The 18,251-nt window shown below is 35.1% G+C and overlaps 1 protein-coding gene and 1 long non-coding RNA gene across 4 annotated transcripts in view; one reads left to right on the forward strand and one right to left on the reverse strand.

Moving 5' to 3' along the window:
* Nucleotides 1-18,251, reverse strand: part of LOC149796175 (uncharacterized) — a 100,025-nt gene that overhangs the window by 43,387 nt on the left and 38,387 nt on the right. For both annotated transcript variants that reach the window (XM_089966121.1, XM_089966120.1), the window contains exon 2: nt 9,756-9,957. In XM_089966121.1, the coding sequence (XP_089822247.1) occupies nt 9,756-9,957 (202 nt within the window). The remainder of the gene's footprint in view (nt 1-9,755; nt 9,958-18,251) is intronic.
* The window catches only part of LOC149796176 (uncharacterized), a 39,108-nt gene that overhangs the window by 2,026 nt on the left and 18,831 nt on the right, over nt 1-18,251 (forward strand). The gene's annotated exons all lie outside the window — the stretch shown is intronic.

Here is an 18,251-nt window from a genome sequence, read left to right on the forward strand (position 1 = left end):
GATAGTGATAGCAAACTTGTACTAATGGGCATATGAACAACAAGCCATCCCATAATTAGGCTCCTCTGGTCTATGACCAATACAGCTAAGAACAGAAATATTTGAAATTCAATTATTTATTTTTAAGAATTAAACCACACTCAAAGTGCTGTTTAGTTCAAAGGTGCTTCCTACAATCATTTTTACTTTACTTGTGACATGCTGAAGTCTGCAGAGAAGTGACTGCAACCAATATTCATTCATCTTGGGGCCTTGTGTACCATTTTTGTAATTTCAATAGCACACATTTCTAATCTTCACTGGCCAGTCATTTCAACTTCTTGAACTCTCTCAGGTTAATCAGAATGTTTAGCTGGATAATATATGATTGGTCAATATTAGGGATGGACGATGGCCAACTGGACCCAGTGGGGGGGGGGTACTACCTGGGAATGCCAGGCCCAGCTGGGTTTTAAAATAAAAATTTGATATTGTCAGGTTGTGACCCCCCCTCCCACATAATAAAATAAAAAACAAACAAACAAAACACTTCTTTTGTGGTTGACCAAAGTGGGGGTGAGAGAGTGGGTGGGGAAAGTTGACAAAACAAGATGGGAGTGAATAAACCCAAAATGTTAAAAACTGACCCAGCTGGGCACCTCAACCCAGTCCCTGACAAAATGTCCCTAACCATCCATCCAATTATTCAATTACTTTTGTGATACAAGTTCTTAGTAAGGCTTTCATAAAACAATTACAGTTAGACAAATATTTCAGTGATCCTGACATACTGGTTCAAATTGCAGTTTACCTGACCCTAAAACCAGAATTTGATACAAGTGATTGTACTGGCATTATCTGAGGCAAAACAAAGGAATGGTTCTGCCAAAATCAGAATGGTTGGTATATCTGGTATTAATCTAATGTGATATCTTTATAATGACTCAAATTCTGGGTCAAATCTTTAATCTTTTATGTCAACATGAAGCAATCTGGTGTCAGTAGGTGCCACAAAGCCATCATGGCCACATTAAAAGACCATTTGAGTCTAAACATAGTATAAATTGTACATATGTGTGTAATGGACCATGGTTCCCCACTCATTACTGTCAGTTAACAGCAGATTATGTTTTAGAATTTCAAATAGTGGTAAGCTTGTTGTTTTGGCAAAGTGTGACCTATTTGTAACTGTCATTTAACTGTCAGAACTTGTACATCTGGGGCATCCAACCTCTTTTGACTGGGAGCCAATACTGATCAAATGCTAAAGGTTACAGATCACATGGGCAAGAATATCACTAATTCTGCATATTAGTTAAAATGCATATTTTAAAAGGACTGTCTACATAGCCAGGATCTACACAATGTGAAAGGCCGAAATATCTATATCTGAAAGAAGTAATCATAATGGTACAATTTGAGATTAAAAATGGGAATCATTCTGCCCAAGGAATGATTCTGCCCTAACAGGAAAGGGCAGCTTACAGAATACAGTGATGGATGCACACAGTGTATGTGTAGTTGTATTTCAAATTCCCCATGATCCCAGACAGTGCAAACATTCAGAGCTCTAAGAGCTCATAGTAAATAATGACTGTACACTACGATTTCAAGACTGGTACCAATATGCACCTCAAAAAAAAAAATATGTATATATATTCTGAACCTGAAGGTGCCTGACACTTGCTGGCTGGAGGTCCAACAAACCTACAGGAAGGACATCCATGTGTCATCATGTAACAGCATTTCATTAAGATCTTGATTACCAAGATACAGTAACCAACTGACAGGTGGGAAGCATTGGTATATCAATTCAATCTGCATAATTCAGCATGTACATACAGTTGACTATACAGAACCTAATCAGCCACCGTGTGTCCCTGGGAAAGGTATCACTGGCATGATAAAGCCAATATTCTGCTTAAAAAAGTGCTGTTAAAACCAACAAAATAAAACAAAAGTAGCCAACCACAAGTAAAGGACCCAATTTCTATGTGTCAATATACAGAGGGTGTGCACCAGCTGCCACATCGAACCCATTAGCACAGGAATATTATCTAGCATTGAACTGATCCTGTACTCACTGAATTTCCCTTAAAAAATTAATGCTCAAGGTAAGGCACATTTTATCTCAGCAACTAATTAAAATACTGCTAGGAATTAAGAATAAGTAATGATCAGAAGGTAATTGGTCCTGTGTGGCACCTGGTGCAGACCCTCAATATTACTAGTATGATGTAGGATGATCACAAATACCTATGGATCTAAATTTTGTCACTTCAAAATATATACCAGTACATATGTATGTATTTCAAAGGGAAATTATCCAACAGGTGTTTTATATCCTGCTTTATTTCACTTGTTAATTAGGTACATTATGAAAGGTACAGTGGTTAATGTTTGTATCCTCCCATTTGTCTTTGCATAAATGACAGTTAAACTCTTTCCACTCTTCGTTGTCATGCCCTTTTTTCAAAGAAAAATGACACATAGTGTTGTTAATGTGAACGTTTTAAGTTGTTTTTTATGCAAACACACTGAGCTCTAAAACCACCAGTAGGAATTTCATTAAGTTTGTTAAACTTACCATATATCATTGCTTATAAGTTTGGTCCAACTACTAATCACAAAGAAGCTACTGTGCTGTAGCATAATGAAGTGACAGATAAGGATCCACATTGCTTGTTCTACTGACTGGTCCCCACCAAATGCATAGACTCAAATATGCTGGCACATTATAGACTTACACAGTCTGCAAATGGACTCGACTTATAAGTGAGTATATACTGTAATGTTTATTGGAGTGGGAATCACTTATTATTATCAAAGTGAATCCCAACCCATAAGGGGAACGAGCAGGAGGTTAAATGTCACCTGATAATTTCAACATATTTCAACAGAATTCAAAGCATTCTTTTATCTTTGAATTTATCTTCTGGAATATTGCATAAGTTGACAGTTAACTTTCTTTTAATACCAATTTTATGTTGTACACATTGGTTATGTGCTTTTTTTTGATAGACAAAAGAAATTCTGAAAGCTCAGAGCCTTGTGTGGGACTGGTATAAAACATAGATAAAGAGACTGAATTTTGGACCAAGGTTTTGTCTCCATTGTGCAAATAGTGATTTTATTTAGATATGAAAATATTTACAAATCTATTTTAAGCCTGGGAGGGTAGATAAATATTAGGGAGGAAGCCTGGATAATTAGTATGAGATTAGCATTCTCTACAATCCTACTAAATCAAGGACCAACAATATTTAAAAATTTACAATCTAAATCAAAACTAGCGGGTGCCAATGAACACTTAATTCCACAGGTATATGTGTGTGTGTGTGTGTCTATATATATATATATATATATATATATATATATATATATATATATATCTATATATATATATATATAACAATACATGTCTTATTTACAAATTAATGTTAAGCCAACTTTGTTGAACATTGTGCAATCAAATTACACCATAACATAGTTTTACAACCCAAAGATTTAATTTACCAGTATGATCATTTACCATTGCATTCTGAGAGAATGCTGGAAACCTTTACATTACTAACTGATTAACTAAAAATCTGCATAAATTTATATTTCTAGCAGATAGACTTCTTCCAAGTTTCTGATAAAAAGACAGCATTAGTTTGGATCATAAAAAAAGAACAATATGCTTAAAGACATTCAACTAAGTTACAGTAGGATTATCAGAGCTTGGGGCTAAAATCCAAAACCACGTGTGACTTGTAGTTTTAGGCAGTTGATGTAGTACAATCTTACAGAGCCTGATCTACTGCTGCATGTGAGTACAGTGGCCCCTAATGGTCAACAAAACATCTCCCAGACCCTTCTAGTCAAACTGTATTATGTAACAGAGAGAAATCTGCCATCAAACTATATTTAACTCCAGATCATTAATACATATTCCAACCAATACAAAAGCTGCAATTGTCAATTTCAAGTAATATTTCCAAGCTTTGACTAAAAAATTTGTAGGGGCAATGTTGAGTCAAGTTTCATGTTATAGGGGCCTGGATCTGTTTCAACTGGTACATGCGACTGTTAGGTTGGTAAGTGTTACATATAGGTAAAAGATGACAGTGATTTAATAGCATGGGATGTGATGTGACATGATGTGATTTGGATTTTTAACGTAGCTTTAACAATTTTTCAGTCATATCGCTAAGATGTCTGCAATGTGGCAGTTTTTAGTGATGTCTAGCACTGGGGTATCATGCTACAGACATGTAGCATGATGTCCCACCCAGTCACATTATCCTGACACCAGGTTGACCAACCCTAACACTAACCTCTTAATGCTGAATGCCAAGCGAGGCAGCTGTTAGCACCATTTTTGTAAGTCTTTGGTATGACTCGGCCAGGGAATGAACCCACGAGCTCCCACATCCGAGATGGATGCTCAACCACTAGGCCACTGGAGTGGTCGATTCAATAGCATAACTGACCATAAATTACATTTATTCCACAATGCAACATAATACCTGAATGAAAAAAATATGATTTACAGTGACACCATACAAGGTCAGTGTTGTGCTGATTGCCTAATGTTTGTATTTCTAGTATTCCATTTTATTAAACAAAATCTTGCTTAATTTTTCAAACTTAAATTACAAACATAATAAGAAAAATTTGCTTTAGTTCCTTTTATGTCAGTGTCACAGGTCCAATTAAAATGTTGGACTTTTTTAAGAAATTTATGACAGCAAATGCTCCATTATGGTAATCAAACTAATCTGATATGACTACCTTATACAGCGCATTTGAAAACGAAAACAGTATTATGGAATCAATGGAGTCCATTCAAAATAATGGTAGGATCTTCCCTCAATTAATGAACCCCTGAGTGTGTAGAGCCACTGACCTATTCAAATCAGCCGCAAAGAGGAACCCCTTAACTAATGTGACAACAATTATGTAGGAACTTCTCCATTATCTAAACAATTATTTGCTAAGACAATTATACAGAGACAAAAATGCACAAACTTAATGACAATGGCAAAATCTTCATTTCATTTTGATTGCAATATGCCAACATTTGAGGTAAAAATAATGTATCAGACAAGTATGATCAAATTTAATTTTTTTTATAACAAAGGCAACGTAACTCGGATTGACAACAATATCAGAATCAATAATCAGATGAAATATGAATAAAAAACCATGTCTCTCAACATGACTGATGCTCTACTGAGCAAAAAGAATTTCCAGGAATTTTAAATAAGACCATTTGTTCCTTCTAACAATTGAGTGTTGAAACTGTCTCTGATACTATGAAGTACACATATTGGATGTCAGCTTGGCACCATTTTCTTTGGGACAAAGTAGGCATTATTCAAAGTCTCTAGTAAAATTCCCATGTGATATTGACCATCAGTTTAGAGTGAGTAGTTTTGGTGGTAGCCATAATCAATGTACAACAGGCACCATTTTTCATTAATACTTGTGAAAATCTCATGTAATAATGATCATCCATTCAAGGGAGCCGTGACAGTAAGATTTTTAAGACAGTTGTTGCAGCCATATTGGATATATGACTGGCACCATTTTAATCCAAGACCAATTGGACATTGTAAGAAGTCTATTGGTGAAAATCCCACATTAATTTGACTTCGTGTTCAATCTGAGTTGTGATATGATTTTAAAGATGGTTGCCATGGTGGCTATATTGGATGTCAGATCAGCAAAATTTGTTGTCAGGACCTGCCAGACATTATAAGAAGTCTTTGACCTGCCAGACATTATAAGAAGTCTTTTAGAAAAAACCCATGTTAATGTCACTCTCAGTTCAGGAGGAGAAGCTATAATGATTTCATCAGAGCTGTACATTGTAAATCCAATTGGGACCATTTTTATTTAAACCAAACTAGGCACCATAAGAATCCTTCAGTGAAAACCTCAGGTTGATGTGACCATCCATGAGGATGAGTAACAACAAGAGTTTCAAGATGGTTGCTATGGAGGCCATATTGGACAAAAGGCTGTCACCATTTTCATTTAGTATCTAGACATCATAAGAAGTCTTTCAGTGAAAACCCCGTGTGGATATGGCCATCTATTAAGGAGTAGCAGCAATAACACGATCTTCTAGATGGCTGCCTTGGCGGCCATACTGGATGTCAATTAAGGACTACTTTCATTTAGGACTAACCAGGCATCATATGAAGTCTTTAAGTAAAAGGACTAAAATTCATATGACCATACTACTAGGAGAAATAGTAATAACAAGGATTTCAAGGAGGCCATATTTGATGTCTGAGCAGTACCAGGACCAACTAGACAATGGGATGAATGTCTGTGTAAAGTTACAAAGGCAATCGAAGTAGTTCAGGAGGAGTAGCGATAATAAACTTGTGGTAATAGATGGATGACAGATGAAAGACGGAGTTCTTCTGATCTAACCCCAGTAATGCTAAAAATTACATAAATATTTTATACCGCAATACACAAAAATTGATATAATTTGAGAAAAAATGAAAAAAATATGAAAACATTGCCTCTGATAAACATGTCTCTTTACAATGAAGAAATAGTGAGTGCTGTTAATTTCTTATTTTCTTAATATCAAATAACAACAAGGTACCTTATGTGGAAAACTATGGAGAAAAATAGGTTTAATATATATATATATATATATATATATATATATATATATATATATATATATATATATATATATATATATATATGAGAGCGAGAGAGACTTGTAAGGAAGAATATATGGCACAGACACTGTGTTGCTGGGTAGATACTGCTGACTAAAAATGATAAATCTTCAATTTGACATATATGGTAAAAATATAAACTGGCCTTAATTTCAGGACAATCCCACTGCCCAAACAACTAAAGGTCATTTTAAGCTTGCTGACTTCCATGCCCCATTGTAACCCTAATCAAGTCTGCTAACCCAGTTTATGTTACAACCATTCTGTACTATGGAACTTCATGTTAAGTTTGTAAGTTGCTGTCATAGTGATTGCTTAGGTCAGCCAGGGTTATGCAGTCTTAGTAATGATTAGGTCAGTGAGAGTTATGCAGTCTTAGTAATGATTAGGTCAGTGATGGTTATGCAGTCTTAGTAATGATTAGGTCAGTGAGAGTTATGCAGTCTTAGTAATGATTAGGTCAGTGAGGGTTATGCAGTCTTAGTAATGATTAGGTCAGTGAGAGTTATGCAGTCTTAGTCATGATTAGGTCAGTGAGAGTTATGCAGTCTTAGTCATGATTAGGTCAGTGAGAGTTATGCAGTCTTAGTAATGATTAGGTCAGTGAGAGTTATGCAGTCTTAGTCATGATTAGGTCAGTAAGAGTTATGCAGTCTTAGTCATGATTAGGTCAGTGAGGGTTATGCAGTCTTAGTAATGATTAGGTCAGTGAGGGTTATGCAGTCTTAGTCATGATTAGGTCAGTGAGAGTTATGCAGTCTTAGTCATGATTAGGTCAGTGAGAGTTATGCAGTCTTAGTCATGATTAGGTCAGTGAGAGTTATGCAGTCTTAGTAATGATTAGGTCAGTGAGGGTTATGCAGTCTTAGTAATGATTAGGTCAGTGAGGGTTATGCAGTCTTAGTAATGATTAGGTCAGTGAGAGTTATGCAGTCTTAGTCATGATTAGGTCAGTGAGAGTTATGCAGTCTTAGTAATGATTAGGTCAGTGAGGGTTATGCAGTCTTAGTAATGATTAGGTCAGTGACGGTTATGCAGTCTTAGTCATGATTAGGTCAGTGAGGGATACACAGTCTCAAAAAATCATAAGGATTTGTTGGCTAATAAGAGAAAATGGCTTGGCATTAATAAAGTTTCAGGTCAGTTTTAAAGCTATTGTGCTTACTTTGTGTATAGACCTTCATGTTATGGTTTTAAAAAGTGGAGCCATATTTGTATCATGTGAGTACCATGTCATTACGGTACTTGTATCGGTCAGTATCAGTAAAACTGCATTTGTATTATATATTTATAGTAAATGTCATTTTTTGGCACAAATATTTCATTTACCAGTGCCTCACCGTGAAACAATATTGGTGAAATGAATGACCCATAACTTTAGTTATTGGCGCAATTTGACCCATTTCCCATACAATTCTCTTTGTTCTGTTTATTTCTTAACATGTGACAGTAATTCATGGATTATTTTTTTTCCTCCATTTTTATATCAGAGTACTGAATTCTATCAAATTAAATTCATCAAATGTCTACAAAAAAAGATCTTGCTTTATCAAACATGTCAGCTAGAATAGTTAACCATGGTTGTACTTTTTTATATTTTTGGTCATATTTTGATTCTTCACAAATTCAAGCTTCTGTGAAATATCATGTAGCTAGGTTTGTAAGTGAATATATAAATAAACATAGAAATGACTTTGTAAAACAACCAATGAAATAAACAGTTACATTAATGAATCAATGTCACAAAATTTGTTTTAATGAACTTGAAACTAAGGAAATTAAATAATCATGACTTAATGTCATCGGGGCCCTGAGTGGCAGAGTGGTCTAAAGCGCTCTCCGTTACGGATCACTACCATCTCACCTCTGTCTACGTGGGTTCGAGTCTCGGATTCAGCCATTGTGGGTATGTGAGAAAGCTTGCCAATAGCTTCTTGTGGGTCGTTGGTTCTTTCCAGGGTTTTCCTGGGTTCTTCCTCCACCATTAATACTGGCCGCCATATATAGCATATATTGTACTGAAAAATGGCGTTAAACCCTACAACAACAACAACAACTTAATGTTATCATGCTTTCAAATCTTCAATAAAAACTGTGCCATTAGCTACACAGCAAAACTTGAGAATGTCCAAAATAATGAACTGCAGATATTAAAAATACTTGAGACTCCAACATGTACAAGACCTTTTCTCACATTTTGTGACCTAATTCATATTCTGAATTAGTAATCATGAAGATCATGATATACGTATCATAAAAGTAAAATGCTTTTCTTTCCAAAATTACCTGCCTCACAAAAATTTTTTTAAAAAATCAAATATTGCAAAGAATGTTTTGAGAATAATGTATTCTATTAAACACGTTCATGTCCATGGGTCTATGGAATATTTTGAGAATAATTTATTCTATTAAACACTTTCATGTCCATAGGTCTATGGAATGTTGCACAATTTGCCCCTTGGGTCAGTCATATTCCTAGTAGCCAAGCTTGGAAGTGCAACTGCATCTAGTCAAGTAAATTCAATGATATGTCGCAAATATTTCACCAAAAATTGTCCAACAGCAATCTGATTAAAATCAATATATACTCTGAATAAGTAGCTCTATCAGGCACAAAGTCCACTTACCATAAATACTCACTTATAAGTTGAGTCAAACTGCAGACAACAAAGATTCTGATCAGCCGCAGCATAATGCACCTGCAGATCTGGGCCTACATTTTCTTTCTGATGATTACTCCTAACAAACTGCATAGACCCAGATCTGTCAGCACATTATTTGGCAGCAGATATGGGACTTTTAAATTTGCCTCATTTTAAAAGTGAGTATATACAGTATTCTTAGTCACCTATCAGCCAATGATGCATTCCATGTTTGGGAGAGTTAGAAGCTTATGTTCTAAATGACATTTTTCACTTTCATCCAACTAAATGTAATTTAATTGGTGAATTGAAAGGTCACATGAACGTGACTGTGACTTCGTATCAGTGTCTGTCAGATCTTGATGTTAGAGATCTCAATATCAACCAGACTGGTAGCATATCAAATCATTTAATTTTAGCTAAATCTGTGTTGCATACTCACGTCTGTGTGCCTGCACACTTTCTGCTGTGTTTTAAAGCATGGTCCTTATCAAAGTTGAGTGGCTGTGACAATTCCAATCTCTCTTTGATCCTTTCCTGTTTGTGAATTTTGGTTGGCAACTCCTTGCATGGCGACTCTCGACAGTCACGTGGTGCAGGTGGAGGAGGTGGAGGGGCTGGGCCCTTATATTGAGGGTCTTGCACTGTAAGGAAAAAGTTTAGTTTAGAAACTTTATTATCTAAAAAAGGTTTTAAATGTTGCATCACAAATAAAATGTTCTGTTGTAGCTATCTGCAATGGAACTCATCCATCACTCCTGCCTGTTCCTTTTTGTAAGGGTGCAAATTTCTATCAACCTATGAAGAACACATTAACTTGGCGCCAGAGAACAATTAATTAGATTTGTGTGGACAGTCACTTGTTAAATCACTATAGTGCAATGATTTCTAATGTCTGTGTCGGGAGAGGATGTGTTTCTTAATTAAGCCTTTGTTTACTTAGCCACTAGACAACTAGAAAGGGGACGTTTAACTTCGATTGCATATTGGAAATGTCAGAATTTTAAATTCTCCAACAGTTATTTGGGAAAGTAGAGGTCAGGCTGACCCCACTTTTGGTGCCTATTTATAAAAGGCAGTAAATGTATTTAACCCTGATTGGTTACGCTAATAAGGGGCATGTTTCCCATATGAAATTCCTTGGGCTTTAAATATTTCTCCCATTGAAAAATCTAATCAGTCTGCATTTTTTCCACAAGAATGAAACTATAAGAGACTCTGAGAGTAAATTTGGAAGAAATTCTCTCGTAAAACATTTATCAAAGGGACTGGATGTTTGGAAAGTCAACGGACACCAATCTGGCAGTATATGCGAACAAAGCTTGAAGCATGAGGTATCTGCATCAATTTCAATATAATTTGTTGATACCAATATTATGACTTGCATTAATTTATTTGTTTAAATTCGGAGATCAATTCTCTTGAAATGAGTGTAACTGTCTGAGTTATAATCTATCTGAATTCATACAATAATCTTCTTCATATAAGTCTGACGAATTGGTTGAAGTTGTCATCTTGTTTGTATAGGAATTGGGTATTCTAAGATTTCATGCATTACTTTAGTTTGATATGAGTTACAAGAATCTGTTTGTATTCACTGATCTTAGATGATTTTATGTATGCTAAAGACCTGAATCTGTGTATTTGCTGAAAATAGTGTAGTTAAGCTATGTAATGAATTGCATTCATCCATTTGTGTAAATGAGACGAGAATGGAACTGTTATGTCTTGTGTGCTGTTAATGTGTGTCAGGATCAAATAGCCATTAGGAAGTACATTAATCTTATGAAACTAGGTTTGTTTATGATTGGCCATGTTTAGCTGACCAAATAATCTCGGCATCTGTCTGAATTCTGATAGAACAATATCTGACCATAACGAGAGGGGAGTAATGATCGATTTCCAGTAGAATAAGCGACAGAAAATTTAGGTTGCTTCTCTCTATATTTTAAAAGGGTAAATAGCTCCACTGACATGTACACTGACACATACAGTGACGTATCCATGTACCTACTGATACAAGTATCTATGCATCTACATGCTTACATATCCACCTACCCACACAAAGTTTGAGCGCCAGAAAGAGGCAAGAGGGAGGTTGGAGAATAAAAACCAAAGAGCAGAAGGACCAAGAGGAACAAAAACCGTGACGTTAGAGGGAACCAGAATGCACAGGTTATGAAGTTGTACAAGGCAATGACTTCAATTGTTCACTTGATTATATGATGAACTAATTCTATCATTTAAAACAGATTGGCTATTTATATAAATATATTTGTGTTTGAAATTTGGTGAAAGATTTATTCCAAAAAGAAGTGCATCTTCCTAATGTAATGTGTTATCACAATTGTTTATGTAATTGATTAAATTGTTGTTTTCACATACGGGGGCTTGTGTCATTCTGTTCTATATATCTGCTCAGATCTCTATTTATTCCACCTATAAGTTCCACCTTTACATTAATATTTACTCGTTTCGGGCAAAAACACAGAGGGTGATCATCTCCTAGATAACGACAACCTCATAATACCACACCTCCAGTAGCAAACCCCTACACTTGACAATGCCTAGAATGTACCATGGGATTGCCAAACTGGTTCTCAGTTTCTGAAGGATTTGCCCATGAGAAAAAGCTCTGACTGGAAATCAGAAGATTCAGAATACTCACATAGCAACTACAAGCTAAGTGTGTGGGTGAGTTTTATACATGTATGATGTAATATGAGGGATATAATTCCAACAAATGGCATTGTTTATACAACTTTTATTCAATTAGAATATTGTGAGTAGGAGCAGAAAGGAGAAAATTTCTCTTTCTTTTATAAAAATAGCTAACATTCTTCTTTATTCACCCCTCTGTCAATTATCTTTATCATCACCCATTACTGCCTTATTTAATGAAACAAATACATGTACTTATTTTTATTTTTGGTCAAACAGTATATTCAGCCCCTGGATCAAACTTGACTGCAATCACAAGACCTTTCAGTGTTGTCAAATCACACTGTACAAGTCTGAATAAACAATTTACAAGGATAGTTAGACTTTTCAGCAGACAAGTGAATAGGATCAAATGTATTTGATGAATATATTAACACAATTATTATTTTCTTTTTATGTTACCATATACACCCACATGTCAAATACAACTGCAAACAACTTAGGCACTGATTTGCTATCACATAATGCTGGCAGATCTGAGTCTATGCAGTTTGCTAAGAATAATCTCACATCACAGTCTCTGATCTGCTAACACATTATGCAACAGCATATTAGGGTCTATGGTCTTTGCAGCTGGGTCCAACCAATATGAGAGTATATACAGTAAATATCTGTTGGTCTTTGCAGCTGGGTCCAACCAATATGAGAGTATATACAGTAAATATCTGTTGATTCTTCCAGTTTAGCACACTCCAAGTCCTAGCCTGTGAAGATTCACCTGAGGATAGAAATGTCATTGTACCCTGTCCAAACATCTCTTTTCGCAACACTGAGTAAATTCTACATAGCCTTTTGTGCTATGATTTTAAGACTAATGTTTTGGTGGCCAACTTTTCAACAAATCACAAGAACATAGTAGGATCTCTACTATATTTCTTTTTTTTTAAAAATGTAATTTGACCACAATCATTGACTACAAATTTAAGACTCCAACACTGAAGATATTTAGGTACTGAAAAATGAATTATTTGTTCGTTTGGCAAAAAACCACTCTCATGAAGGTTGTAGACCACAGAAAACCAGTTGACATTTAAGATTAAAAGCTTTCTACCGATTTCATTTGCAACTAATAACCATGTAAACCTGTTCATGTTCTTTTAAATCAAATTATAATATCAAGATAGACAATGGAAATGAACATAAATAAATAAATAAATAATAATAATACTTATAATAAGAATAATTGGAGTAAAAAAGTGGCATTATTTGATTTGTGTTTGCCTTTTGTTTTATTACACTTATCAAATTTATTGCCCTGTCTCAGTCTGTTCCCATTCGAAGTCTACAGTGAAATATATGTAAACTTAGACCCCCCCCCAACCTAATGATATATAACAACACATTACTATTTCAATAGATCTGTCACAAATTTCTTTAGGTTGGGATTACACAAATTCTTATCAGTCTGTTCACAAATGAAAAGACTGATCAAGTTCTAATTGGTGTAAATTTCCAAAGGCAGAAAATTCTGTACTTATTTTGTGTGAAAATATAACAATAAATTATTACTTTAAAACATAATATTAAATATAACAATAAATTATTACTTTAAAACATAATATTAAATATAACAATAAATTATTACTTTAAAAAATAATATTAAAAAAACAATAAATTATTACTTAAAAATATTAATAAATATAACAATAAATTATTACTTTAAAACATAATATTAAATATAACAATAAATTACTACTTTAAGACATAATATTAAATATAACAATAAATTATGACTTTAAAACATATTATTTAAAAATAACAATAAATTATGACTTTAAAACATAATATTAAATATAGCAATAAATTATTACTTTAAAACATAATATTAAATATAGCAATAAATTATGACTTTAAAACATAATATTGAGACTATTTGAACTTGAACAAACATATCAAGAGGAATGAGTATGTGTGTGATGTGGATTTTTAATGTAGCTTTAATTATCTTCCAGTCATATCACTACGATATCTGTAGTGTGGTATTTTATAGTGATGTCTAGCATAGGGGCATCATGCCACAGACATGTAGCATCATGTCCCACTCAGTCACATTATCCTGACACCAGGCCGACCAGTCCTAACACTAACATCTTAATGCTGGGTGCCAACTGAAGCAGCTGCAAGCACCATTTTTATGTATTTGATATGACTCAGTTGGGGTTTGAATTTGCAATCTCCTGCATGTGAAGTGGACACTCTAATAAGAGGATTGTTGTTGTTCTAGGGTTTAACGCCATTTTTTAGCACAAGATAGGCTATACATGGCGGCCATTATAACTGGTGGAGGAAGAACCCTGGAAAACCCAGGGAAGAACCACCGACCCACAAGAAGCTACTGGCAGGCTTTCCCACGTACCCACGCTAGCCGAGCCTTGGACTCGAACCAACACAGACAGAGGTGAGATGGCAGTGATCTGGAACGGTGAGCGCTTTAGACCACTCGGCCACTCGGGGCCCCATTAATAAAGAGGAATGTGTTCTTTTGCATCACGACTATGGTAGTGTTGATCCAAGAAGCAACATGTAAGTCGAGTCCAACTGCAAACTGCACAGACCCAGATCTGCCTTCGCATAATGCTCCAGTAGATCTGGGTCTTGTAGTTTGTTAGGAGTATCCAGTATAACAAACAGCATAGACCCTGATCTGCAACTGTAAGATGCTATGGCAAATCAGTATATTTGTTGTTTACAATTTGACTCAACTTATAAGTGAGTATATTATGGCGTTTTTCAAAAGGGAAGAAAATTCAAGCTTCCCTTGATTTCTGATAGCACATAGTCCCATGTCATGAAGGAGCTACCATACAAACTCACTTTTAAGTTGAGTCCAGCTGCATACTGCACAGAACATGATTTACCATCACATAACATACCAACATATCTGGGTCTATACAGTTTGTTTTAGAATAGTCAGCAGAACAAACACGTCCTGAGCTGCTGGCACATTATCCGATGTAGAATAGGGTCTATGTTGCTTGCAGCTGGATTTGACTTACAAGCAAGCTATACAGTAAGTAAAGACAGAATGGCTTTTTTTTCCTTCTGAGTGAGCAATATTAGTGAGTTGAAGAATGCAGTGCATGTCCAATCTTAAAGAAGTAAACCAGTCCAATAAGCACATTAATTTTCCCTGTAAAGTCAATAGCTTGTCACCAGTTAAGGTAAAGGCAGTCAAATCCTAACATGCTATAACTAAAGACTCCCAACCATCAATGGCAGAGGTGTGAGGAATCAAATGATTTATGGGCACAATGGAAGCTTGTCTGACTTTCAGGACTAATGTCTCACCTAGTAAAAGGTCACTTCATGCATGTATCATACTGTATATAGTCTCTTATGAGTCCAACAGTAAACTGCACAGACCCAGATCTGCCACTGCATAATTCGCCAGCAGATCAGGGTCAATGTTGCTTGTTCTACTGATTATGTGACTACAGATCTGGGTTTGTGCAGTTTGCTGTTGGACTCGTCTTATAAGTGAGTATCTACAGTAGTTGTAAGCCAATTCCATATTTGCAGATCTTATCTGAAACATTAAAAGAATGCATGCCGACAAGCATACTGAATCCTTTGCATATTACTTTAAGAAGACCTAAATAAATAAAGGTGCATAAAAATGAATCCAATTAACATTTTAAGATACAAGAAAACAGTACTGTGCACTATTTCTTACTGTATGGCATATTTCAAGTTATGACATGAGAATTTTCAGTTCAGAACTGAGGTGAACAAATTAAAACATAATCTTGGTATTTATAACACAAGATTAGAGCTGCTTCACTCCAAGTCAATCATTGTCCTTGAGGGAACCAGTTAAAAGTCTCTGTACTAAGGTGAACTCATATAAACCAGCATAAACTAATGATCATATTTCATACCTAAAGCCATTCATTCTGTCAAATACATGATATGAAAGAGGCAAGTAAAAATTCTGTAATTATGCCAGGTATGACCATGAAGGTCTCCCATATCACAACAGAAAAGAAACGTTGTTATCATAGTCAAATAGAGAAGATCTATTCATGTATTTCATTATAAATCCATTATATATGTATATTCTTACAATCATGTAGAACTTGTCAATATTAAGTAACAAAGCATATGATTACACAGGGAGACTAGTTTGATTTAATGCTAACATGTCATCAGCAATAACACTAAGATTTTTTGCCCCTCCCCCATGGTTTATTAGACAAGCTGCAGTCAGACCTTATGTTTTCAAATAGTTTCAACAAAACTGGAATCACAATACTCTTGCTATAATGCTGTCCATAAAGTTGTAATCAAATAGAGTACTTAGTACTCCCTTGTTAAAATGTTGCATATAAAGCTGGAATTAAAAAAAGTACTCCCTTGTTGAAATGCTGTCAATAAAGTTGGCATAAAATGTAGTACTCCCTCATTATAATGATATCCATGGGAACAAGTAAGTATACTACTTTGACTTTCTTATAATTAAGTAAACATGACACATCTAAGTTTACTACCCATAATAAAATGGGATGCATGGCTATACCTGCCTTACAGCTGTGTTATAATGAAGGGTCTTGTACTGAGGGAATGCTGTAAATCCTTCACAAGAATTCTAAATGAGGTTTGCTGATATAAAGAAGAATCAACTACATCCATTATTTCCATTGTAAAGTCTATAATGTAACTCAAATTGTCTGATATTTAAATATTAACAGCAAAGATAAAACCAAAAGTACTTCAGAAAATGGCCTTAATGTCAGAGCTTGGAACAATGTTTAAAATGTAATGTGATATTTCAAGTTTCTCATCTTTTAGTACCTTATTCAAGTCTGTAGAAAATAACAGCGTTAAGAAATGCCCATGATGACACCATTCGGACACAGTGATTAAAGCTAAACACAGACTTAATTACATAGAAGCACAATTCAATGGCCTTAATTCAGTTACAACCTGATCAGGTGTAAAGGTACACTTTGAAAGCTTACAGCAAGATGTAAATATGTCAGTAGAGTTTTGGCATGAATGACGCATTTGAATTTGAATGGAAGCAATCTAATATGTCTCCAGATAAGGGGTGAGAAAATACAAGGCTTTCTTTGTACAGGACACATGCAGATACAATACCACAGAAAATGATTGCAATGTGTGGGAAAAGGAAAACATGTATGTGTGTATGCAGGAAGAGCAATGCATAATTTAAGTCAGCACTAATGTCTCACATTTCAAGGGAAAGATGATAAACTGTTCAGTAGAATTATGATAAACAAGTTCAATATTTGAGGATATTATATGGCTTGCTAGATACTTGTTCCTATCATGCTGTGTCAATGTGCCTGATAAGTGAACAGGTGCAAAAGTATCTATCAACTATAAACTATGTCTGTGTATATAAAAGGTGTGTGTGTGTGTGTGTGTGTGTGTGTGTGTGCATGTGTGTGTGTGTGATAAAATGAGTAAGAAAAGTAGATGTAAAATTATTCTGATCATATAAATCTTATGTAATCTATATCTTGTTACAACTGTTGTGGTATCTTGTATATTGTACACATATATGCTGTTTCTTTTAGAGTATGGAAGGTTGGGACAGCGTTTGTCAGGTTTAATGGACTGTTAAGTTAGTTCAGAAAGCAAAATATGTAGATTTATAATTTTTTTATAAATATAATGGAAAGTAACATTTCTATTATTTGTAATATAATTTCTTAGTTTTCACAAAAGCATTAGAACACTAATGACAATAACATTACAATTTTTGTCTCTAAAACTGCAAATTATGGGTCTGACAGAGCTCAATAACAATTTATCATACAGCAGCCCATTAGGTTTTCAAACTTCCTTGTTTAGTAGCCTAGGTCCAGCGTTTCGGTAGCCCAGTGGGCTACAAGACTTCAATGTAAGGCAGCCCATATTCTGGTAGCCCACTGGGCTACCTTACTTCAATGTATGGTAACCTATATGTAATTATTTTGTTAGCCCACTGGACTACATGATTTCACTACAAAGTAGCTCAGACCTAGCATTCTGGTAGTACTTGGGCTTCTGGCTTCCACCCTGAAAAATGTCATTTTATGCTTTTGTACTTTGTGGTCCAAGCACATCTCTCCCATCCTTCCACTGTCCCCTAGGAGTCCAAGTGCAATCAAGGCTGTTCAATGCTAACTCAAAAACTGAAACTGCACAATAAAAGTGAGAACCGAATAATAGTCAATCTGACGTTAACTGCACCTTATTGGACTTCAGCAGT

This window comes from Sinohyriopsis cumingii, chromosome 7, assembly GCF_028554795.1.
Source record: "Sinohyriopsis cumingii isolate HCF-2022 chromosome 7, ASM2855479v2, whole genome shotgun sequence".
NCBI lineage: Eukaryota > Metazoa > Mollusca > Bivalvia > Unionida > Unionidae > Sinohyriopsis > Sinohyriopsis cumingii.